The 17,067-nt window shown below is 53.3% G+C and overlaps 1 protein-coding gene across 3 annotated transcripts; it reads left to right on the plus strand.

Moving 5' to 3' along the window:
* The first annotated feature begins 4,175 nt into the window (after window positions 1-4,175).
* On the plus strand, window positions 4,176-16,748 carry LOC119816695 (chloride channel protein ClC-Ka). Of its 3 annotated transcripts, XM_038333564.1 has the most exons (19): window positions 4,176-4,275; window positions 4,889-5,017; window positions 5,640-5,768; window positions 6,602-6,741; window positions 7,026-7,103; window positions 7,185-7,263; window positions 7,731-7,856; window positions 9,560-9,644; window positions 9,735-9,836; window positions 10,359-10,443; window positions 10,755-10,928; window positions 11,766-11,835; window positions 11,968-12,078; window positions 12,420-12,633; window positions 14,081-14,214; window positions 14,995-15,083; window positions 15,205-15,288; window positions 16,322-16,408; window positions 16,701-16,748. In XM_038333564.1, the coding sequence occupies exons 1-19, from the start codon at window positions 4,176-4,178 to the stop codon at window positions 16,746-16,748; spliced, it is 2,064 nt and encodes a 687-aa protein (XP_038189492.1). The 3 variants fall into 3 exon arrangements, with proteins under 3 accessions (XP_038189492.1, XP_038189493.1, XP_038189494.1); XM_038333565.1 differs by lacking the exon at window positions 5,640-5,768; XM_038333566.1 differs by lacking the exon at window positions 5,640-5,768 and having other exon boundaries at window positions 6,617-6,741.
* The last annotated feature ends 319 nt before the right edge of the window (window positions 16,749-17,067 follow it).

Raw genomic sequence — 17,067 nt, forward strand, 5'->3', positions numbered from 1 at the left:
GTTCCCATCCCCACCCCACTCCCAGTCTATAAATCAACAGATCTAAAGGGGAGTTTAAAAACAAGAGTACAGGGCTGGAGAGATGGCTCAGCAGTTAAGAGCACTGTCTGTTCCTCCAAAGGTTCTGATTCAATTCCCAGCAACCACATGGTGGCTCACAACCATCTGTAATGAGATTTGGTGCCCTCGTCTGGCCTGCAAGTGCTGGGATTAAAGGCGTGCGCCACCACCGCCTGGCCAAGTGTTTCAGATTTTAAAAGGCGGTAGGATTTTTAGTTATACTATGTTTTGTGTTGTAATATCAGCATGGGATCTTGGGAATAAACAAGAAAGAAGAGTTTATGGTTTACTAGTGATGTGCTGTGTGTTAAATTGACAAAGGGTCAACAGCGATGGTGAGCTTTGGTCATCTTGACACAAACGAGGGTTATCTGGGAAGAGGAACATTCAGCTGAGAAATTTCCCCAATCGCACAGGATGGTAGGGGAGCCTGTGTGGCAGTTTCTTGATTAACTGTTGCTGTGGGAGAGACCAGCCCATCGTAATCATTGTCCTCCTGGATAGGTAGCCCTGAGTTCTATAAAGTGAGCTGAACAAGCCATGAAGAGAAAGCCAGCAGGCAGCAGCACTCTGGGTTCTTCTTCAGCTCCTGCCTCCGGGTCCCTGCCCCACCCTCCATCCACAGTGGATTGTGGTTGGAGGCTGTGTAAGCTCTGTATAACCCTTTCTTCCCTGGATTGGTCTGGAGGGGTTTTGTCCCGGCAATAGAAAACAGCTAAGCCACTGGGCACGTAGGATGTGTCTGCACCCCAGCTACTAAGGAGGCTGAGATGAAAGGGTTATTTCAGTCCAGGAATTTGAATCCAGCCTGGCTGGCAGAGACAATCAGAAGAGGGTGAGAGAGGAAAAACCTCAGCCCACACTTGTGGATCCGTCCCCCTTGACTAAAGGTCAGAGAGTTCAGACCTAGTCTTGCTCCTTAAAGGTTATGACAGGAGGTTTGACCTAAGGTGTGGCTTCTAACAGGACACCTTGACCTAGGATGTGATTACTCGATGTTTATTGAGAAGGTAATTACTTTGTTTGTTCCTTGTATCGTGGTAAAGAAGTCTTTCGCCTTCCCCCTCCTTTTCGGATTGGGATGTACAAAGCCTATGAGACATAAACGCCAGGCGACTCTCGGTATTTACTGAGTGCCCTCCCGACTCTATCAGCTGTCTCTTCTCTGTTTCTTTCTCAGTCCACACGCTGCCCCCCCCCCCAAGCATGGATGAATATGTCAGGTGGGACCCGACACACGCTAGGTTAGGATCCAGCCAGGTTTGCACCTGCCTGGGCCCCTCAGTGACAGGCGTCTCTCTTCCTCTCTCTCCTTTTGCCAATTGGTTCAGAAGTTGCACCTGGCACCTTTTGGCCCTCATGGAGCCTCCGTTTGTGTGAGGTTCCACAGATGTGAGCCTGTTCCACCTTGACTAAAGGTTGGAGAGTTTGACTTTATTTCTGCTCTTTCAAACTCATTGACAACGGGTGTGGCTACAAACAAGAAACCCTGACCTAGGGTGTGGTCACTTGGTGTGTTAAACATTAAGATGGCCCGTAGAAGTGAATCTGCTCCACCCTGACCAAAGGCCAGAGAATTCAAGCCTATTCCTCTTCCTTCATTTTAAGACAGGTTTGACCCAGGGAGTGCCTGCCTACAGGATACTTGGTCTAGGGTGTATTTGCTGCATATCCTGCCCAAAATATCACGAAATAATGGCTAAATGTCTCAAGTGTCGGAGTAGTAACTGTTCTGGTTGTCCTTTGTGTCATGATAAAGCAGTCTTTTGCCTTCTTCCCCCCCACCGCCCCTTTTGTATTGGGGTATAAAAACGTGCACAACATAAAGGCAGGTGGATTCAGTATTCACTGGGTGGCCCTCCCGGCGCTATCCTACGTCTCTGTGTTTCTTTCCTATCTCTGTTCCCGCTAGCATTTCTAGTCCACATGCCCCTACCCTGGAACGTACGAACCCATCATGGTTGGTCCACTACAAATGTCACCCCAAAGTGTGACCTACGACAGATTTGCAGCACCCCTTTCCACAGGCTCCTCCCATATCCCAGCATGTTCAGCCAAGCTCCTGGGCCTGTCCGCAGGAGCCCCTGAATAGGTGCTCATCCTCTCTCACTTCCATGTCAGCGTGACTCTGTGTGACGGTACAGCAGTGCAGGCTTCACGCATGCTGCACACTGAGGATAATATGGATGTGTGTGTGTGTGTGTGAGAGAGAGAGAGAGAGAGAGAGAGCGAGCAGAAGAGGGTGTCAGACTCCCTGGAGCTGGAGTTACAGGCAGATGTAGGAACCAAATTTGGGTCCTCTGCAAGATCAACAAGCACTGCTAACCACTGAGCCATTTCTCCATATCACACCCACAGCAATTTATTTAAAAATTCTTTCTATCGGTGGGTACAGAGCCCATGCCTATAATCCTAGTGCTTAGGAAGCAAAAGCTGGAGAATTTGGAGTTGGAGGCCAGACTGGGCTGCATAGTGAGACCCTGTCTTGAAAGCAAAGAGCTGGCAATGAAGCTAAGCCAGAGAGTACTGACCTAGGATGCAGAAGGCCTCACGCTTGCTCACACCAACCCCTTAAGAAAAATAAAAGGAGTAAAAGCTCCTTAGCTTTTTTTTTTTTTTTTTTTTTTTTTTTTTGAGATGGCCTCTTGCTATATTGTTCAAATTGATCAACAACTCTGGGCTTCCAGAAATGCTCCTGCCTCAGCCTCCTAAATAGGTGACATTTGGGTGCCAGAGAGTGTGCCAGATGGCCCTATGATCTTGGACAGGAAGCCCCACAGTTGTGCAATGCCATTTCTTTCAAACAGGACAACTGGCCATCTCCCTGGATTTTGGAAGCTCTGAGTTTTGGGAAGGGCCCAGCTCCCAGGGACAATGGAGATGCCCTTCTGTGTGCCCCCTCCCCTGTGCCTTCTCCCCTCCCCCATGCCCACTCCTCTGCCCTGTGCCAACTCCCCTCCCCTGTGCCCTCTCCCCTCCCCTGTGCCCTCTCCCCTCCCCTGTGCCCACTCCTCTCTGCCCCCTCCCCTCCCTTCTACCCCTCCCCTCCTCTGTGCCCACTCCCCTTCCCTGTGTCCACTCCCCTGTGCCCACTCCCCTCCCTGTGCCCCTGCTGCCTCCCTCTGCTCTACTTTGCATCTCTCTGTTGAGCTCAGCTACAAGCAGAGGGGACCCTCCCTCATTGCCCTGTGTGTTCACCAGCTCCTATTCCCAGACCCGGACTTCAGGACCACTCCAGGGTCCAGCAGCACAGATGGGTGCCCTCTGTCCTGCTCTCACGTGTGGAAATACCCCTGTACCCCTTCCTCACCTCTCAGAAGCTGTGTCCTTCGTGCTCTGTTGACCGGGGTAGTTCTGGTTGGCTTGTCTGGGACATTCTTTAGTGGTCATGGTAAACTTGAGCCTGGGAGGGGGGAGGGAGGGTGTTGATTGGTGGAATGCACACCTGTCCAGGTGCAGAGGCTCTCCAAACAAAGAGGCTGTGTTAGAGGAACGCCAGTCGGGATCTCTACCTGGTGCACCGAGAGGTAAGGAGCTGAGGGTGCCGAGGAAGCTGGGGACTTGAACTTGGGTGGGACATGCCAGGATCAGGACAGGCAGGGAGGGTACAGATGGGAGCAGGGACAGAAGCTCTTTTCTGGGTCTGGGAGCTTCCTGCTCCCCGTGGAACTAAGCTGAGGGACACAGGGCATTGAGGGATGGGTATGGGCATTAGAACCATCCATGGGGACCAAGTGACAGGGTCATCTCTGAGCAGAATGACTGCTCAGAATATCCTAGAGCCACTGGAGGATGGCAGCAGGGAGCCCCAGCAAGGGAGAGGTTTCTGAAAGGAAATAGACCAAGCCCCCATCCCAGCTCCTTCTGGGTATGGCTGGATCTGAGAAGTCCCATTCTGCACATCCAACACACAGGCACCACCCAGAGAAGGCACACAGAGACCCTTAAAGGCTCCCAAGAACTCCCCACACCAGCAACCCCCACCCACCCACCCACCCACGAGCATAGGGCTCTGCCTTCAACTCGGAAGGTGGAGCACTGGGGGCACCTAGAGGTGGGACGTGGGCACAGAGTGCCTCTCACCAAGCAGCTGTCCCCCTGTTACCACAGAACGGATGGAGGAACTGGTGGGGCTGCGTGAAGGCTCCTCCGGGAAGCCGGTGACCCTGCAGGAGCTGTGGGGCCCGTGTCCACGCCTCCGCCGAGGCATCAGAAGTGAGAGCTCAATCCTCCCCTGTCCCTACTCCACCCCCATCCCCCCGTAAAGTCCCCTTGGGACATCAATGACCCTCGACCCAAGATCACTCACTTCACTACTGTCTGAATAGTAGAACCCGACCGCCCTAATTGTTAGGGGGCAGAGAAAGTGGGAACCCCAGAAAGTGACAGAGTTCAGGCACAGGCGTGGACGCCCACAGCCAGAGAAGTCCGTCTTCTAGGTTGGGCTGACAGCTGGTGGCCAAGAGCATCCCTGGGGGCCTGAAGCGCAGGTGGCCCACAGCCCTGGGGACAACACTAGGTCCTTGATGCTCTTCATGGTTGCTTAGACCATGATGAGGTCTCGGTAAGAGTGTGGTGTCAGGCCCCTCATTTCCCTCTGCCATCTTAGCCAACCTTCTGTCAGGCCCGAGTGAGCTGCGGTGGAGGGACAGATCAAAGCCACTTAGTGTTACTACCTTACTTTCTACACATCCTGCTGAGCCCCTCCCATGAGACAGAATCCCTCCTCATCACCCCAGACTCTAGCTCCAGGTTCCTAGCTTGTTGTCCCTATCCAGAGCCTGAGCAGCCCCCAGGGAAGGAGCTGTGACCCCAGTGTCCTGCCCAGGGGCCCTGGAGTGGCTGAAAGAGAGGCTGTTCCGTGTGGGTGAGGATTGGTACTTCCTGATGGCCCTCGGGGTGCTCATGGCTCTGATCAGCTATGCCATGAACTTCACTATCGGGCGTGTGGTCAGAGGTAAGGCCTCCCCGGCATGCATACCCGCTCTGGGAAATAGAAATCTTACATTACACTTGGGAAGCCAGCTGGGCAGCCAAGGGCAGTGGGTTGGGGCAGGGCTGTGGGTAGCCAGGCCTGGAGCTGGTGCTGGCTTCAGCTGTGTGGCCCTGGCAAGGTTCCTTTCCATCTCTGGGCCTCAGTCATCTCTGCCACACAGTGGAGGGAAAGAACCTGAATGCCTCTAGGAGCCTTTACTTCTGAGCATGGACCCCATTTTTCTGCCCTTCCTCCATGCTGAGTGTTCAATGAGATGGCACTTCCCCTGGACATTCAGTTGCCATGGTGAGGCCCCATATTGTCTCACCAAGACCTCAGTGGCCTCCTTTGGCCTTTCGGGGTCCCAGGGTTGGGGAGGGCACTATCGCTGACTAATGGACCAAAGGGAAACTGAGACTCAGTCAAGTTACTTAGCTTAATAAAATCCCACAAGTAGGAAGCTGGAAAAGTGAGATATGGACTCGGGGACCTGGTTGCTCTCACTGGTGGCCGTGGGCCCTCTCTTGGTCTGTGAGTGGGCACAAGTGTCTGTCCCCAGGGCTGTAGAGGCTCTGGTGGCTCCCTGACAGTTTGACATCTCCAGTGCACAAGTGGCTATACAGGGAAGTTGGGGACGGTCACCTGCTCCGGTATCTCTCCTGGACTGTGTACCCTGTGGCCCTCCTGTCCTTCTCCTCTGGCTTCTCGCAGAGCATCACACCCTTCTCTGGAGGTGAGTCATGGTCACCCGGTCTCTGGCCAACCCGCCTTGTCCTGCAGGTCCCCTGGGTCCAAATCTTTTCACATCTGTGAGACATCTGAGGAGGGAGGACAGGGAACAGGGACATGTTGTTTGTGCTGGGGAAGCAGACTTGGAAGAGCCAGGCCACTTATCCAAAGTCAGCAGGGGACCTGGCACATCAGCAGGCTTGCCTTGACTTCCCTAGGCCCCTTGAGGACAGAAACAAATGTTGGTGGTTGGTCACCTACAGGAGCACAGTCCATGATGTCAGGGCTGGGCTGATGGAAGCAGTCAGCTCTCAGGCTCTAGAGTGGCCTCCAGCTGCAACCCAAGGACCTCCCAGGTGTGACTGGTGATAGCTTGACATCCCCTGGGTCCCCTCCCTGCTGCTGCAGACTTCAAGTCCTGCTTGGACCCTCAGTTGTCTCTCTGGACAGCTGAAGTCACACATCCCACTCACAGGGTGTGTGAGGTCCTGAGGATGGTGCCAGAGAGTGCTGTGTGCATCAGGGACTAAGTGTAGTCTGTGCTGGGCCTGGAGGCAAATTTTGGGAAGCAGAAGCAGGAGAGTGGCTGCCAGTTGTAGGCTATCCTGGGTCACACAGTGAGACCTTGTTGAAAGAGAGAGCCAGCCGTACCCCCAGAATGCACCTAACACCTCTGATCTTGCTAGGCATGGTTGGGATTGCTTAGTGCTTGGACAAGGAGCGTGCGAGAGAGAGACAGAGATAGACAGAGAGACAAAGAGACAGAGACAGAGAGAGACAGGGGAGGAGAGAGAAAGAGAAAATAAGAGAGAATTCCTTGTTTTTACCTTGCTCCAGGGTCTGGACTGCCAGAACTGAAGACCATGCTGTCCGGTGTAGTCCTGGAAGATTATCTAGACATCAAGAACTTTGGGGCCAAGGTGGTGGGCCTCTCCTGCACTCTGGCAACAGGCAGTACCATCTTCCTAGGCAAAGTGGTAAGAACAAGGAGAGCCCACCCGCCTTCCTCCTTGTTCATCCACACCTCTAGAAGCACAGCTAAGTCTGTGATAAAATGCATCTCAGGATAGCCCTGAGGTTTGGGGTTCACCTAGGACAAGGATGTGAACAAGGATGCCACGTCATCCTGGGTCCAATCTTGCGCCTCCTATTCCTTGGGGCCTTAAGGAAAAAGAGGAGAATGATGGGGAGGGAGGACCCAGCTTCCCCAGGGCTTGGACTCTCTGCATCAATGCTTTCTCCCCCAACCCCCATCACGCAGGGTCCCTTCGTGCACCTGAGTGTAATGATTGCTACTTACCTGGGCCGCATACGAACCAAGACCATTGGGGAAGCTGAGGTGAGGGGTACAAGAAAGAGCCCCATTGAGATTAGAAGGGGACAGGAGCTGGTTCTGAACCCCGAGTTCTGTTTTCCCCAGAACAAGGCCAAGGAAATTGAAATGCTAGCGGCAGCTGCTGCAGTGGGTGTGGCCACGGTCTTCGCAGCCCCCTTCAGCGGTGAGAGCTCAGCCCCTCCTCCACCTTGTAACTTCCCCTGGCCCTGAGCTCCCTGGCTTGCCCCCCCTCCCCGCGCGCGCCTCCACCCCATCCCACCGCCCGCCACGCCGCCAGCTCCTGATCCTGGCAGCAAAACCTTCAATCCTGCCATGTACACAGGCACCCCAGTGTGGTTGGGGCGGGGTGTCCAGGCCTATAGACACCCTTAGCCCCCACTGGGTGGCCTTGGCCTGTGAGTTCTCTACTCTGAGCCTGGTTTCACGAGCTGGGAAACAGAACTCCTCAGCCCCACCCGATAGGTGAGGGTGGGGACCTGCGGGCCTTCTTGGCTTGAGCCAAGGACAAAGGCAATAGGGGCCTTCGGAGGTCCAGGCAGCAAAACAACAGGGCTGGGAGGGTCAGGGAGAATGTGACCCCAACATCCTGCAGCTAGGGAAGAGGGGTTCCCTGAGCTGTGTGTCCCCTAGGTGTCCTGTTCAGCATTGAGGTCATGTCCTCTCACTTCTCCGTCTGGAATTACTGGAGGGGCTTCTTCGCTGCCACCTGCGGGGCCTTCATGTTCCGCCTTCTGGCGGTCTTCAACAGTGAGCAGGGTGAGCCCCATGTGGTGACCTGTCTCTCCATTTTCTGCAGCTCCTCACCCCATTGTCTTCTTCCTTCCCATCTCCACTCACCCTTCCCTTTTTCCTGCCTTCCTCACTCACTCCATTCCTTCCTTCTTCCCTTCCTCCTTTCCTTCCTTCCTTCCTCCCCCCCCCCTTTTCCTTCTTCTCCATAACCTGGGTTTCTGGAGAATTCGGCCATAAAGTCTAGCTCAGGGGTCTGAATGCTTACCTGTACTAAAAAACTCAAGAATGTGTGTGTGTGTGCACATGTGCGTGTGTGCATGTTTGTGTGCATATGTGTATGTGTGTGTGTGAGAGAGAGTACTTGTGTGCATGTGCACACCCATATGTGTGTGAATCAATTTGTTTATGGCTTTGGGTGACGCTGGAGGGGTGTTCTCAGTCTGTCTGCACCTTGGTCAACACAGTGTCACTGAAAAGGTTAAACAAAAGCGGGGGTTGGGGGTCAGGACTTCCAAGGGAGCAGTCTTCAAGCCCAGCATGGAATTTTCCTACAGGAATCCTCATTATCATGTCCCTCGCTACAATCCCCCCCTCTGTGTGTTCATTTCTCGGTCTTGAGGGTCTGGGAGTGCTGTGTCATCCGTCTCTGAACTAGGGTGTGGATTCCACCAAGAGCAGCTGAAGCGTAGAGACTAAGAAAGGAGCCGACATACCTGTTCCCCGGGGGCAGGATGCACACAGCAGCCAAGGTCGGAAGATACTGAAAAGCGTCTCTGGGTAGAAGGCAGTTTAACAGAACCGAACACTCTGGGCTCTCCAAGAGGTCTTTGAGAGGGATACCACTCCCTTTGACCTTGACGTTTCAACTCTCCCTCTCCAAACACAATGCTTCTCCCAAGCATGGCAGGGTGAATTCTGCTAGACCCTGGTCCATTCTTGGTCACCAAACTGTGACCAGAGAACCCATTCATATCATGTGCCCTGTTGCCCATTCACCCACCTCAAGAGAAAATTATATGATGTGTGTAGAAATGAATTTACTTATATTTTTTGTTAAAACCACAGAAGGGCCACAACTCAGGAGAAGCTGAGGCAATCATGAGGACACACGTACATGTAGAAAGTTGTCTGATGTGTCAAGAGTTCCTGGGATTGAGCCTTCCTGTCAGACGCTGAGTTTTCTTAGGGAAAAAAATTTTTTTTTCGGTTTTTCAAGACAGGGTTTCTCTGTGTAGCACTGGCTGTCCTGGAACTCTCTCTGTAGACCAGGCTGGCCTTGAACTCAGAGCTCTGCCTGCCTCTGCCTCCCTAGTGCGGGTATTAAAAATGTGCATCACCAAGCCGGGCGGTGGTGGCGCACACCTTTAATCCCAGCACTCGGGAGGCAGAGGCAGGCGGATCTCTGTGAGTTCGAGACCAGCCTGGTCTACAAGAGCTAGCTCCAGGACAGGCTCTAAAGCTGCAGAGAAACCCTGTCTCAAAAAAAAAAAAAAAAACAAAACAAAACAAAAAAAAAAAAAACAAAAAAAAAAAACAGGGCACCACCATCCCTTCTTGGGGAATCCTAGTGACTAGACCTCCCTCCTTGATGGACAGAAGGGAATCTACAGTGTGCGTTGGGAGAAAGGCTCTAGGGTAGAATGATACCTCCGTTGTATGAATTATTCTGGGATGCACTTTGCGTGGAGAGGAGTGTGACCTCAGACTCCACCCCCACCCTCCCCCAGAGACCATCACTTCCATCTACAAGACCAGTTTCCGAGTGGATGTGCCCTTTGATCTGCCTGAAATCTTTTTTTTTGTGGCTCTGGGGTAAGTGTGGTCTCAGGCCCTGAAAGCCCAACTGGGCTCCTCCAGGCGTGAACTGGGTTACACTGCATTGACCCTCACTGCCGCCTCCAGGGCCATCTGCGGTGTCCTGAGCTGCGCTTACCTTTCCTGTCAGCGGAATTTTGTTCGCTTCATCAAGACCAATCGGTACACCTCCAAACTGCTGGCTACCAGGTGGGCGAAGGCCTGCAGCGAGGACCCACTCCCAGCCCACCATAGAGTTAGGGTCCTACCCGTATGTCCCTTAAGTATTTTCTCTGGAACACCTCACTCACAGTGTCTCCTGTCCTCACCAGCACCCACCCGCCAAGCCCCTCATCTGCTGCCCCACTTACTGGAGACCAATCCCATCATGGAATTCCTCCCATCAGTCATTGCCTCCTCTGTTCCTCCATCTTGGATCTCCTCCTCCTCCTCCCTCCTTACTCAGCAAGACCCACCCCCACCCTGACCTGGCTGGTCTGTCACTGTTCAGCTCTGTCCCAAACCCTCACTCTTCCCCTCCACTTGCCTCACTTCTCCTGGGCTCCTCTGTCTGTTTCTTCCCTGGAGGGGTCTGTTGGTTTCTTTGCCCCTCGCCTTCCTCCACAGTTCTGTCTTCATCGTGGGGTTGTCTCTGATGAGGAGCCGCAGTGATCCTCCCCCAGCACACGGTGGGGGAAGAAGAGGCAAACCGGAACTCCCTTTCTCTCACAGCAAACCCTTGTATGCAGCTCTGGTCGCCCTGGTCCTAGCCTCTGTCACCTATCCGCCTGGTGTGGGCCGCTTCATGGCTTCGCGGGTAAGGGGTGCTGAGCTAGGGGGTGGGTGGTGAGTCCTGTTTGGTGTCTCCTCTGTGTGCCTCATCTCTCTCACTGCCCCCAAACTGTCAAAGGGAGATCTGTACGAGTCATTTTTCAGATGACCAGGTTGTCGCTCAGTAATGGCAGAGCCATCCTCAGGGTCCTCAGCTAGGAAGGGGTGGAGTCGTTGAGGCTCAGGTGGGAGATGGGGCAGACGGGACAGGCTGAGCGACCACCGCCTCTGCCCCAGCTGTCCATGGCGGAGATGGGGCAGATGGGACAGGCTGACCGACCACCGCCTCTGCCCCAGCTGTCCATGGCGGAGCATTTGCACTCTCTGTTTGACAACAACTCCTGGGCACTGATGACCCGGAACTCATCTCCACCCTGGCCTGCAGAGCCTGACCCCCAGAACCTGTGGCTTGAATGGTACCACCCACAGTTCACCATCTTTGGGACTCTAGCCTTCTTCCTGGTCATGAAGGTGGGTCCCTTCTGCTTGCAGATCTGGGGTGGGATGGGGCTGCCTCTTCAGCGGGACCCTGGAGCACTGTTCACTTCCAACCCTGTCCCCGACCTCAGAGTCACTATGCTCCTAACAAGTCGCACTGGCCTCCCCAGCCCCAGATTCCTTTTGTGGGTTTTTTTTTTTTTTTTTGGTTTTTCGAGACAGGGTTTCCCTGTAGTTCCTAGAGCCTGTTCTGGAACTAGCTCTTGTAGACCAGGCTGGCCTCGAACTCAGAGATCCGCCTGCCTCTGCCTCCCGAGTGCTGGGATTAAAGGCGTGCGCCACCACCACCTGGCCCCTTTTGTGTTTTTAACTCAGTTCCTTTATCTTTACCATGAAGTAGGGGCTGAGGAGATGGCTCAGTTAATAAAGTACTGGCCTCGGCAGATCTCTGAGTTCGAGGCCAGCCTGGTCTACAAGAGCTAGTTCCAGGACAGGCTCTAGAAACTACAGGGAAACCCTGTCTCGAAAAACCAAAAAAAAAAAAAAGTACTGGCCTCAAAAGCATGAGGACCTGAGTTCCACCCTCAGCACCCACATAAAAAGGTGGGCATGGGGGCTGGAGAGATGGCTCAGAGGTTAAGAGCACACTGGCTGCTCTTCCAGAGGTCCTGCGTTCAATTCCCAGCAACCACATGGTAGCTTACAACCATTTGTAATGAATGAAATCAGGTGTAAATGGAGACTTCTCTGAGAACATTCCATTCCCACCCTATTCCTCCCTTGTTCACTCCCGCGCTCCCCCCCCTACCCCCCCACCCCCCCCCCCGCCTAACTTCTGCCCTCTGGTCCCTTCTCCCATTCCCGGCACAGTTCTGGATGCTGATTCTGGCCACCACGATCCCCATGCCTGCTGGGTACTTCATGCCCATATTCACCATTGGTGAGTCTGGATTCCAGGGAGATTCGGGGGCATGGGGCATGACCGTGGCTCCCACATACCATCTGTCTCCCAGGAGTACTGAGACAGGGGTCTGGTCAGCCTGACTGGCCCTTCACTCTGAGTCTGTGGCAGGAGCTGTTATTGGGCGCCTCCTGGGAGAGGCCCTGGCTGTCGCCTTCCCAGAGGGCATTGTGGCTGGAGGTGAGATCAATCCCATCATGCCTGGGGGCTATGCTCTGGCAGGTGAGTGAACCTGGGCCCAGCAAGTGGGAAGACCACGTAGGCTAGACTAAGGTTGAAGGGGTTAATGTTTGTCTGTTTGTCTATGGCATGGAATGTGCCTTCCACCCCCTGAACCCTATCATCCTCTGAACCTCCCAGCTCTGTCTTAGCTCCGTCTCCCCTCCCCAATTCCTTATGACCTCTATATCCCTTTTCTCTCGCCATGCCTGAGCATTTCTAGCAGCTTCCAGGATATGCCCTCTGGATATTGCTGACACTAGCCATGGTCACACTATGCCCACCTTGCCCCCTGGGTGAGTTGGCTCTGGCCTGAGTCACCCACCGTGGCTCTGTCCCTGCAGGAGCTGCTGCCTTCTCAGGGGCGGTGACCCACAGCATCTCCACAGCGCTGCTGGCCTTTGAGCTGACCGGACAGATCGTTCATGCACTGCCTGTGCTGATGGCAGTGCTGGCGGCCAATGCCATCTCCCAGAGCTGTCAGCCCTCTTTCTATGATGGCACCATCATGGCCAAGAAACTGCCATACCTGCCATGGATTCGAGGCCGTAAGATAGGGTGAGCTTCAGGTTGGCTAACGGGGTGTCCCTGGATGGTCTGAGAGTTAAGAAGTGAAGTGAATGGAACTCTTATATTTTTGGTTGTGAGCCTAGCCTTTAGCAGCTGAGCCATACCTCCAGCCCCTGAGAGCTTAGGGACTCCCCAGATTCAATGCAGTTGTCCTCAGCCCACCCTCTGGCCATCAACCTCCCCAGAGCCTCATGTGCTAGGAGAGGAAGCCGGGGTTCAGACAGGTGTCTGTCTTGCTTCAGGTCACAGGGCAGGGGAGGGTGTTGAGCGCCAGCTAGGTGAGGCTTCTCTCCTGGCTCTCTTGCCCTGCTGAGCCGGGTGGGTGGTCAGGAGCTGGGACACAGATGGAGTCTGAGGTTCTTCCTCCCCCAGACTGTGCCCAGTGGTTTCAATTCCGAAAGCAATAGGCCTAGAGGCTCAAGATCCGCTGTGTTCTGGGTCCAGCTCCAAGCTCATGCAAGCTGCCATTCTGTTTCAAACCCTCGGCTGCCATGTGGCTGTGACTTTTTCTCATGCTCTCAAAAACTAAAACTCTCCCAAGTATGAAAACCAAACACATGAGCCGGGCGGTGGTGGCGCACGCCTTTAATCCCAGCACTCGGGAGGCAGAGGCAGGTGGATCTCTGTGAGTTCGAGGCCAGCCTGGTCTACAAGAGCTAGTTCCAGGACAGGCTCCAAAGCTACAGAGAAACCCTGTCTCAAAAAAAAAAAAAAAAAAAAAAAAAAAAAAAAAAAAAAAAAAAAAAGAAAAAAAAAAAAAAAGAAAAGAAAAGAAAAGAAGAAAAGAAAAAGAAAAAGAAAACCAAACACAGCCAAAAGAAATTCTCTAGAGCAGAATTCTGCTAGGTGATACAGCCCCCGGCGGCAGTAGTGCTGGCAGCAGAGGGTGCAGAATACTCCCACTAATGAGTATATCTCTGTTCCTTCCCATTGCAGGGTCCTAAGTGTCCCCCATTCCAGGAGACATTCAGTCTCCCTTGTCTTGCACTCAGAAACCAAAAGCATTTGTTCATTTTCTCCTGGCTACAATAAAACACAAGGCAAAAGCAACTTCACGAAGGGAGGGTTCATTCCCACTCACAGGTTGAGGGTACAGTCCATCATGGTGGAGAAGGCATGGCGGCGGAGGTGTGGGGTGGCTGAGCACGCGGCATCCGTGTCAGGAAGCAGAGAGAAATGGCGCTCAGCTTGCGCTTGGTCTAAGTTCAGGACCATAGCTCACCGTGGATGGTTCTGCATCCATGTTTAGGGTGGTTCTCCCTACCTCAATAGACACAGCCTAAAACTATTTTGCTGAGGCTCCATCATTCTAGATCTTAAGTTGAAAATAAATATTAACTGTGACACATGGGTCCTTCCCAGGAAGGTTTCCTGCTTCTTCCTGAGGGCTAGTGCCGCCATGCAGGGACTGACACACACCTCCCTCTGCCCACAGGTCCTACCCCGTGACTGTGGATCACTTCATGAACTGCACCCTCACCACCCTGGCCAAGGACATGCCCCTGGAGGAGGTGGTCAAGGTCGTGACCTCTACAGATGTGGCTCAGTACCCCTTGGTGGAGACCAGAGGTACTCATCTTGGGTGGGTGGGGGGCTGCCAGGGAGGATGGTGGGGAGTCCCTCTGAGTGTCAAGGCAGCAGAGCAAACAGGAAGTTGGAATCCAGGCTCTGCTTGTGACATGGGGAAAGTCGCTCAGCTTCTCTGTGCTTTGGTTTATTTATGAATGAAATGGTTGTAATAACTAAGGTCTATGTCCTATTTAGAGATGAGAAGACTCTTGTAAAGCAGCCTAGGGAGGACTCTGGGGATTCCCGTCAAAGGTGATGCAGCCACCCCCAGCTGCCACACATCCATGCCCAAACTTGAATTTCTGTGGGCAGAACAGTTACCCAACTGTGCCACTCAGTGTGTGCTTCCTCGTCTGTAAACTGGGTGACAAGTGTCCTGAGAGATAGAAAATTCTGTAAATTTCCTCAGAGACATAGGAACACCCAGCATGAGGCTGAAGAGAGAGCCCAGTGGTTAAGAGCACTGCTATTCTTGAAGGACCTAGCCTTAGTTTCCAGCACTCTCCATGGAAGCTTACAGCTGTTCTTAACTCTAGTTCCAGGGACTCTGGCACCCTCTCCTGGCCTCTGTGGGGAAGTATACACAATGTGCGCACACACACACACACACACACACACACACATATACATATACATGAGCAGGCAAAACACTCATACATGTAAAATAAAATATAAAAATAAATCTTTGAAACAAGCACCAGCATGTTCTTGGCACATAGTAGGTGTTAAGATAAAATAACTTCCGTAGTCCTAACATGTCCTTCCCTCTGCACTGCCTAGAGTCTCAGACCCTGGTGGGCACTGTGGAAAGGACCCACTTGGTGCAAGCCCTCCAGAGGGAGCCAGCTTCCTGGGTTCCAGGCCAACAGGTGGGTCCCCCTGCCAGGTGTGGGGACAGGGTGGGGGTGTGAGCAGGGCTGTGAAAGGGGAGTTTAGAGAATGGGAACCGAAGGCTGGCTCAGGTCTCCATCATCTTCCCACAATTCCCAGCGCTTTCTTCAGGACATCTTGGCTGGTGGCTGCCCCACACAGCCAGTGACCCTGCAGCTGTCCCCAGAGACCTCCCTGTATCAGGTAAGGGAGAATTAGAAAAAGTGGGTGGAGAGGGAGCACCTGATGGGGAAACTTAGGCTCCACCTCCTCCCACTGTTCAGTGTTGCACACACACACACACACACACACACCATACTCATGCATGCACACATGCACACACATGCACGCTTTTCACCTGCAGATGTGCACAGCAGCCCCAGCCTGTGAGCCCCTCACCACCAGGGTTGCTGGGGCCATGCAGAGGAGACGGGGAAGTGAGAGAGCTTGGGAAACACATGCTTCTGGGTAGAAACTGTCAGTTAGGAGCATCCCATGGAGCAGGAGAGATGCCTCAGCTTTAGGAGCACTGGCTGCTCTTCCAGAGGACAAAGGTTCGATTCCCTCAACCACATGGCAGCTCACAACTGTCTATAATTCCAATCCTAGAGGATTCAACACCCCCTCTGTACCCTAGGGGCACTGCATGCATGTGGTACACAGACATACATGCAGACAAATACCCATAAACATAAAATTGTTTAAAAAAGGAGAAAAGCTGGGCATGGTGGCAAACACCTTTAATCCCAGCACTTGGGAGGCAGAGGCAGAGGCAGGAGGAGCTCTGTGAGTTTGAGGCCAGCCTGGTTTACATAGCAAGTTCCAGGACAGCCAGGGCTATATACAGAAACCTTTTCTGAAAAACAAAACAAAAATTTTTTTAAATTTATGCATTACACAAGGACCCCAATCTGAGGAGCTTCCCCTTTATCTTGTGTTAACAGCTAGTAGGTTACCCAGCCTCTCAGAGCAGGCACTTGTGTGGGACTGGTGACAGATGCAGCCTAGGGACCTGGTTATCACCCCAAGGTTTCTACCAAGGCATGGCGTCCTAGGGGCTCGGTAACCTGGACCAACCTATCTGAGCCCTTGCTTCTGTCGAGGATTCTGACTACCACCTAGTGGTCAAACTAAACATTGCAGGCTGGACTCTGTTCTTCCACTCAGCTGGCACTAAGAAGGGTATGGTGGCCACAGGGGTGTTCCCTGACTCCATCATTTCCTGTGTCCCCTCCAGACACACAGCCTCTTTGAGCTGCTGACCCTCCAGACACTGTTCGTGACATCACGGGGCAGAGCCGTGGGCTCTGTGTCCTGGGTAGAGGTACTAGGGTCTCGAGGGTGGTCAAAGCGGATTTGTGGGTAGTGGGCACCAACATTCTCCCTTTCAAACATCGGGAGATACACTCTAATCCTTGGATTAGAGGGGTCACTGATCCTTGAACATCAATTACCAGTCTGCCACTCTCTGGACTCGGTGTCCCTTATGCCACGGGGTTGGCACCAGCTATAAACCCACAGACTTGACCATTGAGGGTGCTGTCAATGATGGAGGCTAGAGCTGTCTCCACCCCTCTAACCCTGCATCCTCCTCAATCCCTTTTTCTCCGCTGCAGCTGAAGAAAGCCATTTCCACCTTGGTCAACCCACCAGCCCCCAAGTGAGCCAGCCTGGGAATTGGAACAAGGACCCCTGCCTGGCTCTAGAGGCTGCTGCACAGAGTCCCACCCTCACGTCCCTCCCAACTCCACCCTCTCTAGCCCAGCTCAGCCCTTCGGTGCAGCACGCAGCCCTGCCAGCCTGAACAGAGTTCCACATTTATTGTGGCCCACCCTGAAGGGTCAGAGGAAGGAAAAAAATCTCACCCTGGTGTGTGTGCCTTCTGAGATGATCTAGTCCCAACCAGTAGCTCCTGAGAAAAATAAAGCTGATGCCCAGAGCCACCATTCATGTCTGTTCTCCCTCAAGAGTGTGCATTTGGCC

The sequence above is a fragment of the Arvicola amphibius genome, chromosome 6, assembly GCF_903992535.2.
Source record: "Arvicola amphibius chromosome 6, mArvAmp1.2, whole genome shotgun sequence".
NCBI classification, from domain to species: Eukaryota; Metazoa; Chordata; class Mammalia; order Rodentia; family Cricetidae; genus Arvicola; species Arvicola amphibius.